At 42.3% G+C, this 19,041-nt stretch overlaps 1 protein-coding gene across 2 annotated transcripts in view; it reads left to right on the plus strand.

The window, feature by feature from the left end:
• Positions 1–19,041, plus strand: part of HEATR1 (HEAT repeat containing 1) — a 1,780,420-nt gene that overhangs the window by 89,285 nt on the left and 1,672,094 nt on the right. For both annotated transcript variants that reach the window (XM_044059100.1, XM_044059109.1), the window contains exon 3: positions 53–269. In XM_044059100.1, the coding sequence (XP_043915035.1) occupies positions 53–269 (217 nt within the window). The remainder of the gene's footprint in view (positions 1–52; positions 270–19,041) is intronic.

Genomic DNA, 19,041 nt, shown 5'->3' on the forward strand with positions numbered 1-19,041 from the left:
TGCATGTGTTGTTTATCATTTCCTTCACATATCACTTTCTGTTCTTACTCAGGATGCACTGGACTGGAAGAGATGATCGGCATTGACCCTTCCTTCGAATCATTTCAGCTGACTCTGTTCAGCCTGTCTTCGAAAGGACTTGAGCGCAGTGTTCAGAGCAAAGAAGTGAACCAGCAGCTGGATGAAAACATCTCTCTGTTCCTGACTCGCTTGTCTCCATACTTCTTGCTCAAACCAGCACAGAAGTGCCTTGAGTGGTTAATCCATAGGTAGTATAATGTTATCGTGTTAATATGCGCACAAGACCATTGTTTAGATTTGTCCAGCAAAGTTTATAAAGCATAAGCAGTACATGAAATGCTTGAAATAAACTGTGCATTAAGTGAGATATTTTTGTACAAATGTACAGATTGCCATTTATGTTTTAGACATCAGAGGGATAAACAAGGGAAGGGAGGTATGAGAGCACATATAAGGGAGAAGTGAACAAAAATACAAAGAGCATGTTTTTCTTGTCAGAGAAAAAGCTGCATTACCATATCTAGATAGTAATTATATTTATGCAACTGTTATAATATAATTTAAACAATACTTGTTGGCAACAGCTGCCTTGTTTTGCCTCTCACATACTTCCACGCACAAAACTAGGTCTTTATGTCTGACTGCATTGTACAAACTTTGTGGAAATTCATTGTGTTCAGTCTTAACTGTCTTGGACCAGTGTTAGTAGAGCTTGGAGAAAGTTCATCAAACTTCAACATTTGTGTTTAGTGCGGCTCAGAAAGGAGGACTCCTCATGGTATTCATGCATGATGCAACATGGCACAAGGTTTTCAAGCAGTCTCCATGCTCGGCAAGCCTGTATTACCCCCAGAAGCTTGACAAAGGGACTCCTTTTCTTCTGACTCTCCTAATGAGGATACCTCCTTTGGGGAAACCATCCAGAACATGATGAAACATTTTTAATGGCAATCCAAAGCAAATCTTGGATATTCAAAAGGAGATGTTATAGTCTCCTGGAAATGAGAACTCCAGCCCTCTCTCAAGTCCCACCAGTACTAGATACATACTAGGACACCTTTCAGTCTACATCTTCAACTTCTGATTCTCAACGTTTGGCACCTGAAAGACTGGACAGATTCTACAAGGTGCCTGATGAACTAAAATACCTCTGTACAAACCCTGAGACTGACCCGGCTGCTGTCTTCCTATCCTCGGACAGGCCTTCTAAACTTCTTCCCAGTGCTAACACCCTCCCTACTGACATGGAAGTAGGGCTGTGGATAGATGGGGTAAAAAGGTAGTCACCTCTGCCACTCTTGCATTCAGAGCTATCTACTACTACACACAGATGACTAAATATTTTCTCTCTCTCCTGTCTCTGAATAAGGTCATCTCAGGCCCACAGTCTGCAGATTCTAAGCAACAAATGCAAACCTTACTGTACCAAGCAACTCAAATCGTATCAAATGCAACTCTAACATTGTGACTGCCTCTTCCAGGACAGGTCATTAGACGTTAGTCTTGGTTGTGCAGCCCAACCAATCTCTGAAGACTTTAAATCTAAAATCCTGGACTTCCACTAGATAAAGGCCTCCTGGTTGGTCCTGAAGCTGCAGAGCTCTTCAAAGCCTTACAAGATCAAGTTAAGACCATGAAGGACTGTCAACAAATTTAATTTTCTACAGTCATTTGATACAACAGGAACTACGCAGTTTCCTTTGAGGGATTTAGAAAGGGATTGTCAGACAATCCATATAGGGAATCTTCTTTGGGGAGGCTTCACTTTAGAGGAAAAAAACTGTGACTACCTTGCCAACTACAGCCCTCCACCCCGAAGAAGAGCTTGTCCCCTCCACCGCAAAACCAGCTCCCTTTGCTCAGCACTGTCATTCAGAACTTACTAGATCAAGACATCTTAGAAGTGCCAACCTCCTTCATAGGAAAATGGTTCTATTCCAGACTTTTTCTGGTAGCCAGGAAGAAAGGACAATGGATGTCCATTCTGGATCGGCCACTTCTGAGCACCTTTCTGAAGGTAGTCACTTTTCAAGATGCTGTCTTCATGCCCTGCTACCTTTTATTCTTCCTCAAGCTTTCCTTGCATCTCTAGACCCAAACAATGCCTACCACCACATCCCTATTTGACCTTGTTGCAGGAAATTACTCAGGTTTTTTTCTGACTCATCATAATTTCAGTTTACTGCTTTGCCTTTTGGTCCTTCTACAGCATCAAGAGGTTTTTACAAAGTACCTACCTCCAGTTGTAGCCTTGCGTCACACAAAGAATATTCAAATTTTCCCTTATCTGGCCGACCTACTGATTCGTGCTCTCTCTCCATAGACTCCCTCCTTGAGCATGTACATTTCATGGCCTCCTAGGTGTTCACTGACAAACTATAAGGACCTTTTTAAACCTAGCAGTGCATCCCAAATCTCTGACCAGTTCTGGTACCCTTGATAAGAGTAAGCAGAGGCTTGAGAGATGAAACATTTACAGGTTGCCTGTTTCCACATGAGATGTAGGTGCCAAACCAGGGATGAATTTCCTGTTCCTCATCCAGTTGTCCAAGTTGCATTTGAATTGGGTTAGGGAGAAGCTCTACTCCACAAGGATGGGGAAACTGTTCCAAGAAAGGGGTAGTCTCTAGGACACGTACTGGTCTCTCCAGCAGGTCTTGTTTATATCACAGGCAAGGTTTAACTCTCTCTAGAATGGTCAATTCTGGTGGTTTGTTTTGCAGATATGCAGAAGGTCGATCAGAGTTGGGTCTGACAGTGCCCTGTATGCCAGGCATAAATGTCCTTGCAATAGCCTGTAGGAGATGGAATACAGGGATAGGGTCTTGAGGCGGTCTGCGTGGGACATGTTACTTGCATCCTGTATTAGTAAGGAACCTCTGTGACCTTTCCAATTGTTCAATATGCCTGGTTAGGTACATACAAATGGAGCATTGTACTTTAATGGTAGGCCTGATGAATGCTGAATACAGTGGAACAATGACTTTCTTAGAACTAGGTGCCATACCTTCATTTACAAGTTGCACAGCATAGAATGATTTGCAAACTACTGTAGACACGTGATGGTCAACAGGCTAGATTACTGACTGTGTGTGTTTCTAAGTCATTGAGTACTGGGTTAACTGTAAAGGAGTGTGTTGTCAATATGGAAGTTACAAGGGGTGGATGACTTCCTGAAGGATACTATTATGCATTTCTTGGCATTTAGCTTTAGTCCATGGCTCTGACACCAGTTGTTTGTCTGTGTCAGCCTTTCCTGGAGAACAGGAGAACATTTGCATTGGTGGGGATTCAATGACTGCTCCTAATTTGCAGTCATCTGTAAATTTAGTCAGCCAGAAGCCATTGACATTGGCCTTGACTTCAGAGAAGTAAATTGATAAAAGGAGTGGTCCCAGGTCATTGTAGAGGTGGTTTCCCCAATTCTAACTTCCTGGTCCCTGTCTGTGAGCCAGTTGGTGACAAGAATTTGCAGCTAACCTACCGAGTTTGTCAACGATCCCCGAGTGGGGTATTGTGTCAAATGCCTTGGCCAGGTCAAGGTAGGCAATGTGAACCATTTTGGCCTCATCCAATGCTTTGATGACCTTGTCAAAGAAATCTACCAGGTTGAGTAGGCATGACCTGCCCTTGATGAAATCAAATTAGGTTGGGTCCATTGTCTGGAGGTTTATTATATCATTATTAATAGTCTTTCCATGGCTTTGCATACAAGACTTGCAAGAATTTTTTGGGTCTGCAGTTTCCAGGGTCTGTAGATGCCCCTTCTTTGTGCAGAGGGCTAACTGTTGCTGTTCTCCATTCATGAGGCACAAAGCCTGTTTGGAGGCTACTGTTAAATAACAATTCTAGAGGGCTTGATGGTTCATATTTCATGCTGTTTAGAAGGCATCTTGGGATATTGTTTGGGCCCATTGATGCAGTGTTCATTGCCTTGGATAGAGCATTAAGGATCTGTTCCTAATGGTAGGGGGGGGCGTTATATTTGATGGTATTTCCTGAAAGAAACAAAGTCCAAACCACCACACTGGTAATAAAATCGATTCTTTTTACTTCCAACCACAACAGATGAGCGCTTTCGTCTAATAGATAGACTTCATCAGATGAAGTCTATCTATTAGATGAAAGCGCTCATCTGTTGTGGTTGGAAGTGTGGTGGTTTGGACTTTGTTTCTTTACTACTTGGTTTGGTATTAGTTTCATTTCCTGAAAGAAGGTTGAGGAGGAAAGAGGGATAAAGTTGGAGCTGAATTTATCGGTCAGTAGGTTTGCTATATCTTTTGGATACGTATAGGTGGCTTCGTTTACAATGAGCTCTGCACACAATTGTGTATTGCCTTTGAGGCGGGCATAACTAAAGAATGCCTTGTTACCTGTCCTTGGTCTAGGAGGCCAAATTTACCTGAAATTTAGCTTTGATAGACTTTACTTGTTCTCTGAGTTGTTTGTTCAGTCGATGGGAGTGCTTTTGTCTTGCTGAGTGCTGCACCTCCTAATTTTTGCCACAATCATCTTCCTTTTGTTGTATAGCCTATTGATTTTTGTGACTCCACCAAGGTGGGTTGTTTTTTGAGTTAGTTCTGTACTTCCTCCTGGTAGGTACAGCTGCTTCTTTGCAGCTGTTAACATGCTTGTATAGGATTTCTGTGAACATTTCCACATAGGCAGCAGTGTTCTCAGGATTTATAGGGCCTTGAACATTTGCCAGGTTATCACTTAATAGCATAAAATTAGCCTTAGAGTAATTTCTGAATAGTCCAGGGTTAGGTATAGGTCCAGGTTTTATTTTTACTTCAAAGGAGACCATTTTTGTGGACTGACCTTACCAGGGTAGACATTACACTAGGGGATATGCAGCGCACTCATATATTAATGAGGACCAGGTCCAGTATGGTTGTACCCCTGGTCGGTTTGACAGTCTGGGCCGGGAGCTTGTGTTTGCAAAATCCAGGAATCTCTGTGCCTGTATGTATGTTTGGTGTTGTGTAGGATTCCCTGGTAATAGCGGGGTAAATTAAAGTCGCCCATGAACATGGTGTTTGGTTGGATGGTGAGAGTTTCCAGTAAGTTTAAGTACATATTATGGGTTTCCTGGGTCACAGAGGGGGGCCTATAGCTTGCAAGTAAGTGGTATTGGATTTTGCCTATGGTAATTTGAACACAGAGATGCTTAAGTGCATTGTCCTGTTTGACCAGCCTTGAGGTATATTTATTTTTTTATGTAAATCGAGACACCTCCACCTCTACTCCCTGTCTTTGTAGTAGCTGGTCTAAATGTGTGGTAGGTATAACCTTGCACTGTTGGTGTGTTGTCCGCAACTGTAAACCATGTCTCAGTGACTGCACAGACATTGACATTCTCTAGGGTGAAGAGAGCTTCTAGGGAGTGGCGTTTAGTTTAGACTGCTAGCATTGAGCAGTAATACCTTAAGATTTTCTTGGTTTTGATTTGCTTTGTTAGAAGTACTTCAGTTTGGCATTACTTTAAAAAAGACACTATGGGAGAAGACACTGTTTTAGCTAATATTCAAAAACCTAGCGAGGAGAGGTGCAGACCATCCATGGCAAAGCAGCATGGTCCAGCAACCATCTCTTTTTCCATGCAGACAAATATTGTACTCCCTTAGAATGGCACCAGAAACTAAGCCAATCATTAGTCTTTCATCTTTTGTTCATATTGTGGCATCATCCTTGGAGAAGGTAAAAATGCTGTGCAGTGCTAGGCTAATACCAACTTGGTACACATTCTGAGACGCTCCATGATGTACATCTCTGGTCATGCACATCCACATAGAGTGCTTCATACTGGTACTTGTGGTTCATTGACCTGAATGTATGCGTAATGTAGCGGATCCTAGCCCCTGATGAGCAACTGATAGTGGCTTCCTCCGTACTCAGTATGGTGAGAGGGGACATCATTGTGTCTCAATGAAATCTTCAATGACCAGAATGTTGGATTGTGTGGTGGTTTGCTTTATAGGCTTAGAAGTAGAGGCTCCATGAGATGTGGCTGTATGTGTTGATGTGGGGAGTGTTTTGAAAGAGTGCATTCAGGGTTGCTGATGGTATTTGTTGTGTGTACTTTCTCTAAGAGGTCTTTGGGGTTTAGGAAGGGTACACTTCAAGTCCCTCAGCATATGTGGGTCTATATGTCTGTTTTGCGTTGTGTGTGTGATGGGTGCAGTGTGTGTACTACTAACAACCTTATTGACAGTAGGAGTACTCTTATGTGAGAGCTTTGCCTCCAGTGACATTATATACTATATCAGTTTGTTTGAGAATTAACTGGTTGTTAGTAAACATGAGGCAATTTCTGCATTGCCTTGGGTTACCCATATCCACCAAGCTGGTAACTGAGATAGTGGGGAAAGTCCAAATCCATGGCAACAGACTCTTTTATTGATTAGACAGTTGGAGTGAGAACATAAGGCAATGTCAGGAGTGTCTGCTTTGCAGCTCTGGGGACAGTGCTTGTCACTGCAAACTAGTTGTCCTATGTGCAACCAGGTATTGGGAAAAATTTCAGTTGTGCTTTTTCAAGACAAATTTCACTGAAGATCTGCCTCTCTCTATAGGGCACTGCCATACACTTGAGGGGAAAACTAATAAGTAGATCTTGATGATTTATGGATGACATATTTAGTAAGACATTCTGAAGTTAGAAACAAATCAAGCAGTACTTATGGAAAACAAAGAATTAGCTTGTAAAGAATGATGAAAAGAGGGGAGTCGCATGAATGGCTACTACCTGGCTACTACTAGTGCTGGTCTTGCAACAGCTTCACTTTGCTGGGATACAGTACTCCTTTGCTTCTTCTCTCACCATAAACAAAATATTAGCCCCAGTCCCTAGATGAGAAGCCAGCCACAGTCTATTTGGTGATCTACAGACTTGTCTCAGATGATGCAAGGGTCTGTAGGCTTGTTGTAGCCTTGAATAGCAACCAGACCAGTTGGGAAGTCAAGCACAGAAACTCACTGCGCAACTAGAAACCGGAATTAATGCACTGTGCTGTTTCTCTTACCAGCAGCAAAATATAAGCACAGATTCTAAGCTGGCAGTTGTTCGGCTTTCCACTGATTAGCATTCTCCAGGAAATAATGTCTCTCTTCTCCTTCTCTCACCAGGAGCAAAAGAGAAGCACTAATCCAAAATGACTACTGAGAGGCACATTGGTACATCTCCAGTCTGTCCTAGGGTTCACAATCAACTTCAGAAAATCCCATATCACAACCACTCAGGACCTGTTTTTTAGAGTTGCAGACTAGACACTCTCTGTGTTCACCTTCCTTTCTCAGGTGCAACCTCTCAGTTTGGCCCATTTATCAAAAACCTGTACTCAGTGTCTTGCTGTAGAGCAAGGGAGATACTCAGGGCCTTGGATTTCATGGCAGTTGCCATTTCAGTATGATTCCTATGTTCAGACTACATATGTGGAAAATTTATTGGTATCTGAAATCATGCTGGTCTCAACATTCTCATCCCCTGGATACCCTTATTCACTATTGCCTTGCCTCAGAAAGGAGCTACTCTGGTGGGAGAGACAGGTCATGCTCAACCCAGGCCTTCCTTTCATCCCAACCCCAACCAAATTCTTCATGTAGATACTTTGGACAGAGCCTTGAGGGCTTGGGCAAGAATCCAGCGTACAGGGGAAATGGCCATCTACTTTCCTGAAAGACTATATCAACCTTTAAAGAAATGAAAGCCTTTCTGCAAGCATTCTGATATTCTGCCATCCAGCTCTCTTCTGATGTACACTGACAACACAACAGTTATGTGATATCTGAACAAACAAGGAGGCATAAGGTCTTGGCAACTGTGCAGGCTAGTACAAGAGGTACGGCACCTTGCCTCACAAATCGGCATGACTCTGACAGCAGCTTACATACCCTTACAGGAAAATGTACTTTCGGACTCCCTAAGCAGATCCTAGGAGGACCCTCATGAATAGACCCTGAACAAACAAGTTCTCAAAACTGTAACACATCAGTGGGAAGGGTAGACCTTTTTGCTTGTCCAGAAAATCGCCAGCTTCCAAGGTTCGGCACCAGGAGTCTTTCCCCTCAGCTTGGAAGACGGATACCTTCTCTTTCCAGTGGTCAGGAGGTTTCTGTACGCCTTTTCCCCTCTGCCACTACTCCCAAAATTCCTTCTGGATGTTCAAAGGGAAGCCCCAAAGTTCATACTCCTGCCCCCTTCTGGTCAAGACAATACTGGTTTCCTCTGCTACTGCACTTGTCCAAGAGAAACTATTGAAAGATGCTGTTGCAGCCAGACCTGCTCACTCAGCAGCAAGGTCTGCTTCTTCCTTCAAATCTAGCTTCCCTCACTCTGTGCATGATAGGGTTCTGATCCCTAAAAAACATCTCTACTATGAGGAGATGGTACAGGTTCTATGGGAAGCCTGAAAAACGTACCACAAGAAAAACATGCAGCTAAGCTGAAAAGATTTTCAGTTTGTGCTTCAAGCACAGCCAGGGCCCATTCTCATCAAATATTCCTGCTGTACTGAAATATCTCTTTGACTTGGTACACTCTGGTCTGGCCCACTCTTTTCATTAATGCCCGTCTGCCTCTTGATCCTCCTCTTATCCAGGACAGAGGTCCAACTTTTTTCTTGATGGTTGTCCTGTACCTTAAGCTGCCTAAGAAGCCCTGCACCTTAAGTCACCTAGGAAGCCTATTCCTCCTCCCTGGGATCTCAGCTTTGTGCTGGAAGAACTGACTTTGCCCCCTTTTGTGCCAGCAGCTTCTGCTACTTTAAAATTCTACATGCGTAAGACTATTGTTCCTGCTGGCTCCTACCTCCGTTTGCAGAGTGTCTGAACTTCAGGCTCTTATGGCTACTCCAACCTTTGTCATTTCCTACAAGGGTAAGGTAACTCTCGGGCTAATTCAGCATTCTTTTCTAAAATAGTGAATGAGATGTCCCAAAACCATGCCATTCACCTGCATACCCATTTCTCTAATGCCCAAAATAAGTGGGAAAGAATTCACTCGCTAGATGTTCATGGACAGCTAAGATTTTACTTGGACAGAACAAAACAAAAGCTGTTGGGGGAAAAACTGACCAAATTTTAATCTTTCATAGATAAACTAGGCCATTCTGTATCTGAGAAAGTTATTACATCTTGGATGTCTAATGCGATTTTCTTTTTGTTGCACATAATATGGAAAAGCATTGCCTTCCTGCTCAAGAGCACATTCTGCTGGGGCAGTAACCTCTTCCAGGGAATTCCACAAGGATGTAGATGCCAGGTCCATCTTGGAAGCCGGCTGCCTGGACCTCTGTGCACACATTCACGATTGATGCCTTTTCCAGATCCAGAGCTGGCTTTGCTGTGTCTATCTTGTCTACTCTTCTAGACAGCTCATCTTCCCATTAGCCAACCACCCACTTCTCTTCCTCTTTCAGCTCCTGGAATCACCCATATGTTAAGAATACTGCAACAGTGATTTCAGTCAGGACATAGTACAGTTGTGTAAGCTATCGCCTAATAGACTACTTTCGGGGAAATGTGTAATTTTCGTATTTCATACCTGGAGTGCTCAGAGTAACTGTTGTTGTGATTAGCTGCAGAGCTGAGTCAAGGTGTATCTAAAAGTGTTTTTACTTGTTTTGTTGCCAGCTGTTAGAACTGTGCTGAACAGGCCTGCATTGAGCAGTTACTATGACTGCTACTTAGTAGGAATGGTAACACTGGTATTGTGTGAACATGTATGTATTGAATACACATTTTGATGCATTTTATAAATGCATTTTTCCATGTGGCGTCTTTGTGCCAATAAATTTTAATAGGGATAGAAATTGGCCAGGAAACAGAACTTGGTGTTTTTTTTTCGTATTGATGATTATTCTAAGGTTATTTGTACACGCCTTAAACCTGAGAAATCTGAGTATTTCTCCAAAATGTAGCCTTTTCAAAATAGTGATTTGTAGTCTTTTATGCTGCTTTTCAGGACTGTTGTGTTTTTATTGTATTTAAGATATTTGAAAAGGGCTGTGGAGTGTGTGTGTGTGTGTGTATGTGTATGTGTGTGTGTGTGTGTGTGTGTGTGTGTGTGTGTGTGTGTGATTGTGTATTTGTTTTCACATATGTGTGGTTACAGTTTACTTGGTCTACATTAATATGTGCTACACACTTGTGTGCTTGAGTTGTTGGTCGCTCAGGTGAAGATAAAAGATCCCACAGTACCTAACTGAAACTAACAGTGGAAGTTCCCTGACGTCTTGGCCAAATTTCCCCTTGTGTAGAAATATCTCCTTGGATCTCTGCTGAAGAGAGGCCACTAACTTATTGGTACTGCGGGTCAACAAAGGATACATCTAAAAAATTTAAAAATGTCATTCCTAGAATATCCTGGCTCTGGAAGCTGTTATTCCAGCCTTTAGGATCTCCGAGTTATTGGCTCTTATTTGTAAGACTTATGGAAGGTTACCTATTGAAATGTCCGCACTCAAAATGCAAAGTGCCAACAAGCCCCCCACATAAGATTGAAAATGTAGGAGGAGTGAATTTCGAAAATCGCTCTTCTCTTTAAACGTCTGCACCCATCTACCCCCCACCCCCACCCCCCATTGTGTGTGTGTGTGGGGGGGGTGCCTATTAGAGTGATAAGAGGCTAAAGTATTGGAGAATAGAGGGAATCTCACAGAACAAGACGTGGAGCAATTACAGAACGCTAAAGAGAAAATAAGAGACTACCTGGATAATAGTTATGAGTTTAGAAAGAGTGCTGTTAAGCAGCTGTTTTTGATAACTCCAGGCCACCAAAGCTTTTCAGCACAATGGCTCTGGCAAACAGAAAGTAGAAGGGGTTGTTGCCAAGCTTAGGGAGCCTGTAATGAGGAAAAATAACCAAATATCCCATAGAGGTGTTAGAAGTATTTTGGAAATTTAATGAAAATATGTATAAAGCCGAGAAATGTGGAAATCAAGAAAAAGTACAAATGGGTTAGATGCCACTGTGGTACGGCGGTAGCGTTGTTACCTCACAGTAAGAGGTTCTCCCATTTGATTCTTGGCGTGGCTTGGGAGTGCCTTCTGCGTGGAGTCTGCATGTCCTCCCCGCGGTTGGGTAGTGTTTGAAAGACATGCGTGCGTAAATGGGTGTGCCTTCGTTGAAGGTTGGGCGTCGAGCTGGCACCTCGGCGTTTCGTAAAAAAAAATAAAAAATCTACTGCCAATCAGCGGACCAGAGTTCCGCTGCGGCGACCCCTTACTGGGAAAAAGCCGAAAGACAAACAACAACATTAAATATGCCAAGGTTAGAGGTAGATGAAGCTCAATTATCAACAGGCTAGGAGGAGAGGAGATAAAAGTGGTGGCGATTAACCAATCTACTGGACAGTCTCCAAGAACAGGTGGTACTCCTGTAGAAGTTTGGAAGCTAGGAGGGAAGAAAGTTATAAAGATCTGGAAGGTTTTGCTTAACAGTATTTTAAAGGGAGAAGAATCACCAACATCCTGTAAAATAGCTGGGGTGACTATAATACTTAAATTTTGAGAAGACCTATCCGATCCAGTTTCATATAGACCCATTTTATATTCTAATCAACAGTTATAAAGTGTTTATGCCTGTAATGGCTAAAAGAATGGCAAAGGTGTTGTCAAAATGAATAGGTATGGACTGATGTGTTTTTATGGTGGGGAGGCAAACATTTGACATTAATAGAACAAGGATGATTCGGAGGGAAGCAGAATGTAAGAAAATACCACTGTTGTCGGTGGGTCTTGATGCAGAGAAGGCATTTGACAGAGTAAGCTGGGATTTTATGAGCAGGGCAGTGGAAGCATTTGCATTCCCTGACGTACTAATAAGATTAAACAGGAGGATATATGAGAGAGTGGAGGCAAAAATGTAAGTGGAAGGGTTCCTCTCTGAAGAGTTCTGTTTGAACAGTGGAGGCAGGCAGGGGTTCCCTCTTATTCTTTGTTATTTGTGGTATATTTGGAACCATTGGCAAAGAAAATAAGGGACTCAGAAATTCAAGGCTATAATTGGTATGGTAATAAAGAAAAGTTGGCTTTATTTGCAGATATTATTTTGTGCCTTCTAAAACCAGAAAAGGACATTTCATTGTTGAATATTCAGTGCAGTTTCAAATCTTTTCACGATGCAAAAGTAATGAAGATAAAACAAAGGCAGTAGCTGTAAGCTGTGTACCCATACGGACACATTGGTTCAGCAATACCCATATTTATGGGGACATGATAAAATGAAGCACTTAGGAGTATGAGATAAAGGGATTCTGTTGTGGCAGCTAAGGGATAATATGTTTAACTAAACAAAAGATACTAAAACCGAGACACTGGACGCTCTATTTTTATGGATACAAGCAATGAAAATGTTTTTAGTCCCTTACTATACACGTGTCAGGCATATTTTTATCAACCAGAGGTGAATTTGTAGATAGCAATTAATAGAGTTGAAAGATTTTATTTGGGAGGGGTAAGAGGGCAAGAATCAAGTGGAATAAGTTGATCCTCCCAGTAGAACAAGGTGGCTTAGGATTACCTGATTTGAAGGGATGTTTCAAAGCTACACAGTTGAGTTTCCTGTACATGGCACTAATGGAAAACTATAACTCAAAAGTGGAAAGGATGATGCCACAAGGGGAAGCTCCAGAAATAAGGAGAGACTGGGATTTTGGATATAGATCCTTAAGGCAAATAAAACACATACAGAATGTCATATTCATAAAGTAGCAGAAAGTATTCTAAGAGATAAGCCAACCTAGGAATGGAGAAAGGATATTCTGCCAATAGGGATGACTCCACTTAGGGATACAGAGAATAGACAAGGGAGCTAGAATTCACTGGAGGCAGATGCCACATGAACAAAGATATTGGGAGAAGATAATTAGAGACAAAAAGGTAATAGAATGGGAAGAGGCCAAGAATATATTTGGACTTCAGACGAAAGACCAACTTCCCTATCAAAGATTGGTATCAGAGTATAGGCAAAGAGAAGGGAATAGGAGGATCCTAATTGAAACCATCACTGGTAGAATTTTTAGTTGAATCTAGAACAGAAGCTGCTGTTAAACAAAGGATAACTAGTAGTGCATATAAAATATTGCACGATAACTATAGGAATCAATCAGAGGAGGTTAGAAAGGATTGGGAAGAAAGAGTGGATAAGCAGTTCACAAAGAAACAATGGGAGTATATATGTATGGTTCCCAGATATGCAAAAGTCTGGAAGACTCAGGATTTTTGCTTGAAAGAATTTTTCCTCCGGTAAATTGTAAATGGTGGAGGTGTGATGGGGAAGAGAGAGTTAATTGGGAACTTTTGGGGGGAGTGTAATGAGTTGGCAGACTTTCCCTGCAGACTTCTGTGCTAGAAATACTGAGTGAGTGAACTGATGTAACTAAAGGAATTATTTTAGAGCTGTGATTATGAATTGCCTAAACATAGTAAGGCCTTGCTGTGTTTGATTTCCATATTCCAGTAATTGCTTTTTTGGTAACTACCAGAATTTAAGTCTAAACCAACCTTATTAGAAGTAGTGAGTATAGAAACAGAGAGAAAAGAAATGGAAGTGGCAGGAGCAAATTACATAGTAAAAATTGGAATTGTGGGAACAGTGCATGCAGAATAATGTTTTAATGAAGTAATGCTGTTTAAGAGAAGGCATGAATTCAATGAGCTGTGAAGACGCTGTCCGGTTCGATTCTCGGCTAGAGCGTCTGCTGCATGGAGACATGCGTGAATGGGCGTGCCTTCGTTGAAGGTTGTGTGTCAGGGCTGGTAACTCTGCACGTAAAAATCAACTACCAATCATTAGCGGACCGGAGTTCTGCTGTGGCGACCCCTAACCGGGAAAAGCCGAAAGACACAACAACAACTGTATAGAAGATTGTGTGACGTATAATATTTGCAAATGAATGTCAATATATTTTATTTTCATTTGTATATATTTGTGATCGCCTGTGCCTTAAGTGATAGTTCAATTAAGATGCTTTGGTTTAAAAAATAAATAAAAAAATAAAAACAGGTACACTAAGATTCACTGAGAGACCGTTTAAAGACCTCCTAAATTTCTTGGATTTTCACTTCAGTGGGGAAGTGATTCCAAATTGCTGGGCTTGTCTAAAGAATGCTGTTTTCCCCAACACTGTTTTGAAGCAGGGGCAAGCAAGGGAAAGGTTGGCATTTCGGAGCTTCTGGGAGTGCAGTTTTGTTCCCTAGGAGAGTGTAATACCAAGAAGTAAAGATGGCCCTTTGGGTTTCTGATAGCCACTTGGTATCAAGTGGCAGTAAAACACAGGAGGACCTGACAATGTGCAGATTTGTTTTGAGTGATTTGCAGTCAGTGTATATGTTAACGAATGTAGTGCCAACGAAAGTAAACCATACTCCATCTTTGAAAGTACTACGTTTGTGTCAGTGACTGCATGAGGAAGAAGAGAGAGAAGATGAGCAATTCTGTTGCAGAGTTTTAGTTGTCCAAGAGTTTTATTTGTAAAAGTGTGTATAAATGAAAGATAGTAATGGGTCGAGTGCCAGCCTATGTGATTTCTGTTCAGAGACTTTGGGGATGGTGTTTCCCCGGTGGTCCTTGAATAGAATAAGAGGGTGTTAACTGCTTTCTGGGCAGTTAGACCGTTACATTATTTTTGTTTATTCCTTTGGTTTGATTTAAGAGTTTGTTACACTTTACCTTTCTCCAAGAATTTTTTCCAGATGATAACAGAAATAGGTAGCACATAATGTAACAGTCCTTGCAAACCAGTCTCTGACATTTCTAGTTAGGATTCTTGGACTTGATAGTATTTCTCACTACTTTCATTTTAAGTAATAGATCTGATGGGAGAGACTAGGCTTTATTGCCCTACCATTTGTACCCTCAGTATGCATTCTGGACAAAGAGTCTCTTAACACAAAAACATGATCACGTCAGGATATGTAAAAACAGCAGTGAAGCACTCGCAGGACAAGCTATTTCAGTAGTGGACTGATGACATTACATATATGGTCTAGTCACTCATAAGACCATTTTTAGAAAATGGATTGATATTACATAAAGTGTGTGCATATGTGTATATTTTCCTAGGTTTGATTTGATAACTTTTGCATTTTGGACAGCAAAGTGAGGGTCATTATTTTTTGGGTGAATATTGTCCTTATCCAGGTTTCTCTTGTTATTCTTCAAACAGTTTTATTTGGTCTTTGCTTATGAACTAGTCTGCTAATAATGCCTGTCAGTACATCTGGTGGTTTGTAGCCTTATTTGGCAAAAGTGTATCACTTATTTGGGAGTTGAACAGTATCGCATTTTTTACCTGTCCACAGCTGACTGTCGTCTGACACCAGCTCCTGCCCCTCTTCGTCTGATCTACAAGACCCCCCCCCCCCCCGGTAACTCTTTCTGTGCTCAGCCTGACTTTTATGTCTGAGGCTGGTGAGGATATGGGAGTGTGCCCTAACCCCACTACCAAGTAATAGTTTTGCAATCCCTACTATGGGTGCCTTTGGAGGTGCTTCTGCTCATGTGCAACATCCTGGCTACGCAGTGTACAGCTTACCATGCAGAACTCTCCAGGCTCTCTAAATGCTGCTATTGCAGTGAGCTTAAACTGTCTCCCTCCTCACAGAATGGGCCAGTCTGTATCAGTTGATCTCTCCCATCCTTTCCTACCCAGTTCCTCTAGTGCCTATGCCGCTAGTCAAACATGGGTTTCTAGGGCACAATCAAGGCTTTATCCATCTGTGCCATCAGGCTGGGCCCACCATCACAAATTGTTAAAGTAAGTAATACTTTTTGTTCAGAAATTGTTGAAAGAATGTTTGCCAGTTGATAGAGGGGGAATGGTACTTGTTAGTACAGTTTTTGTTACCAAAGTCTTGGAGGACCAACATTAAGGGGGAAAAGAACGAGGGGCTAATTTGCCTTTTTGTGATGAGGGGAATGAATCCCATAATGCAGAGGCTGATTTGCCTTTTTTGTGAAGAGTGGAAGGAATCCCATAATGCAGACAGTGATAGATAGTGAAGCTTGGTAGGAGTTCAGTGGGCCTGCTAAGTGTCCTATAGTGTGATATGCACATTCACTGACATCTTGCATTGATTTCCATTGCTTGCAGCTACGTAGCACAAATGCAGAATTCTTTGTTAGTGCTTGTCTGTTGAGAAATTAAGAAGATTTTGTCAAGCTGGGAAGCCTTTCAAGAAGATGATGTCAAGAGAAAAAGACAAGAAAATAGCTTCAGAAGTTTGTTTTGTTGAAAATGCCCTGAATGAGAGAAAAACACGCACTGGTGAGATCAGATCACAAACTAATCTCGCTGGAGGTCCTCATCCCACCCCCACCTGAAATAAAAAAGACCACAGTAAAGAACTTCTCAAAAGCCGACTTCACACTTCTAAAGACTAGTGTGGTCTCCTTTAAGGCCCCGAGCCGGAAAACAGTACTCAAGCCGCTGAATCACTTACAAATGCCTTCTACCAGCACCTGCAGGACTGCATGGATAAGGCAATCCCAAGCAAAACAAAGACTCTTTGTACCAAAGGCAAGCATCCAGTCTGGTGGACCCCAGCCATAAACAAACTCTACAACAAAAGGAGGAAGCTACTACAAGATAGAGCAAAATCCTTAAAAGGTAAGACACCCTTGATCACTATAAGTAAAAACTAAGAGCTCTCATAAAATCATCCAAAGCAAATTTGAGAGAAAAATAGCTAAAGACTCAAAAACAATCATAAGGCCTTCTTTAGCTATGTTAGAAACCTAGGAGGAAACTCCCAGATATGCTCAGAACTAGTTCAAAATGATGTGAAGATTACTGATCCTACAGACATTGCCAACATACTGGCTGACAGGTTCAGTGCAAACTTCTCCCCAAAAGGAGAGATATCTATACCAAACGATTGCAGCCCCCAAACATCTCCAGCGCCCAAGTGAGAACTGCTCTCTCCAAAGCAAAAACACAGCATCCATGGGACCTGATGGTGTCCCCGGCTGTGTGCTCCACGAACTCAATGAGGAATTAAACCCACAGCTAGGACAGCTGTTTAATCAAAGTCTTACCTCTGGATACGTACCCAGGAGTGGCGCACTGCAACTGTGGTCCCACTTCACAAAGGCGGTGCCTCCACCGACCCTGGAAATTACCGCCCATTAGCTTGACAAGCCTTATCTGCAAAGCCATGGAGAGGATCATAATGGACCTCATAAATAAAGACATAGGGAATTTGCAGACTTTGGATCCAACCCAGTTTGGCTTTGTCAAAGGCAGATCATGCCTTTAAACTTGGTTGACTTTTTGAAACAGTCACCAAAGCCATTGATGAGGGAAAGGCAGTCCATACAGCCTACCTCGATCTGGCTAAGGCCTTGATACAATACCCCACTCGGGTATCATTGAAAAACTCATCAGCTTAAATGTTAACCCATACATCACAAGATGGGTTGCAAACTGGCTGAGTGACAGAACCCACAGGGTCAGAGTTGCTGGCGCCATGTCAGACTCAAAGCCTGTCACAAGTGGTGTCCCACAGGGCTCAGTCCTGGGCCCACTCTTGTTTGGCATCTACTTTTCCAAGTACAAGCAAACACAGGAGGGTTATGGCTGACAAAGTTTGCAGATGACTGCAAACTGGGCCATAGTAGAAAACACATCTGACACAGATATCCTTCAGAAGGGTCTCACAGAAAGCGGATAACTGGTGCCAGAGCCACGGCCTAAAGTTAAATGCCAAAAAATGCATAGTCATACCCTTCGGGAAAAACAAGGTTACCCCTAGCTACCGAATAGGTGGCAATCCACTGAGCACAGAAGAAGTTATCAGGGACCTGGGGACCCAGGTTGATAGTAGTCTGTCATTCGACACCCATGTAGCTAAAGTAGTTAGGAAGACCTTCTACATTGCCCACCTTATCATGAAGGGATTCTCATCTAGATCAAGGGAGGTTATAGTCTCCCTTTACTCATCACTCATCAGACCAATGATTGAGTACAATGCCCCATTCGGAATGTATCTGACCCGACACTTGCAGCAGCTGGAGAGGCCACAAAGTTCCTCACCAAAAGGATAAAGGGTCTCAAAAATTTATCCTATGCTGCCCGACTGAAAGAACTCCAGCTCTGTTCAGTCGCTTACCGCTTGCTCAGAGGTGACCTTTGCCTAACATACAAGGCCATGTCAAACCCAGATTTGATGAATATGCTTCACCTCAAAAAATCCAGATCCATCAGAGCCACAAGGGCGGGAGACTTAAACCTCGACACAGCTATTAATAGGACGTGCTGGAGGGATAGATTCATCACCCAAAGACTCCCTATGCTGTGGAACAAAATCCCGGTACATGTGAGGCAAAGCACCTCGCTGGCCTTGTTCAAGAGAAATCTTGACCAATGGATGGGAGATCGCAGATATACCCCAGGGATTACCTCAGTGTCACTGCTCGACAGAGGCACAGCAAAATAATGGGTATAGTTCCCCATACTAAAGGGGTGGCGTAAGCCACAAAACGATGGGCTAGGCTTGTAAATGCCCTCGGGCAGATAGCCTAGTATGAACCTATGAACCTATGAACCTATGAACAAGTATGCATATACCGATGTCTGCTTTATGTTAAGATTGCACATGCATGTTGATAAAAGGTATGATTTAAAAAAAATCATGCATCAGGTACTGTAGCTGTACTCTATGTATCTTCAACAATTTGACTTCTTGCATAATGTAAGCTACTGAAATGTTCCTAAAACTTAGCATATTTCTGTTGTTTGTTAAAAACTGAAATAAGTTCCCACACTGCAAGTGCAAAATGGAAATGCTAACAAAGCTCCAAAGTACCCTTGCCCACATAAAACAACCCTCTAATATGAAACCACACTTAATTTATTTAAAATATGAAATGCATTTTCTATTCACTTCCTACCGCAAAATGACCAAAGACACCCTCATACAGTGAATGTACTCACCCACCTCCAAATCACCCGTGTCCACCCATTTTCTCCCCTGGAAATGCAGCTATTCCGTATTAAAAGGTAAGGTGAAGAAAGC

This window comes from Protopterus annectens, chromosome 1.part2 (assembly GCF_019279795.1).
Source record: "Protopterus annectens isolate FY-2018-M chromosome 1.part2, PAN1.0, whole genome shotgun sequence".
Taxonomy (NCBI): Eukaryota; Metazoa; Chordata; order Ceratodontiformes; family Protopteridae; genus Protopterus; species Protopterus annectens.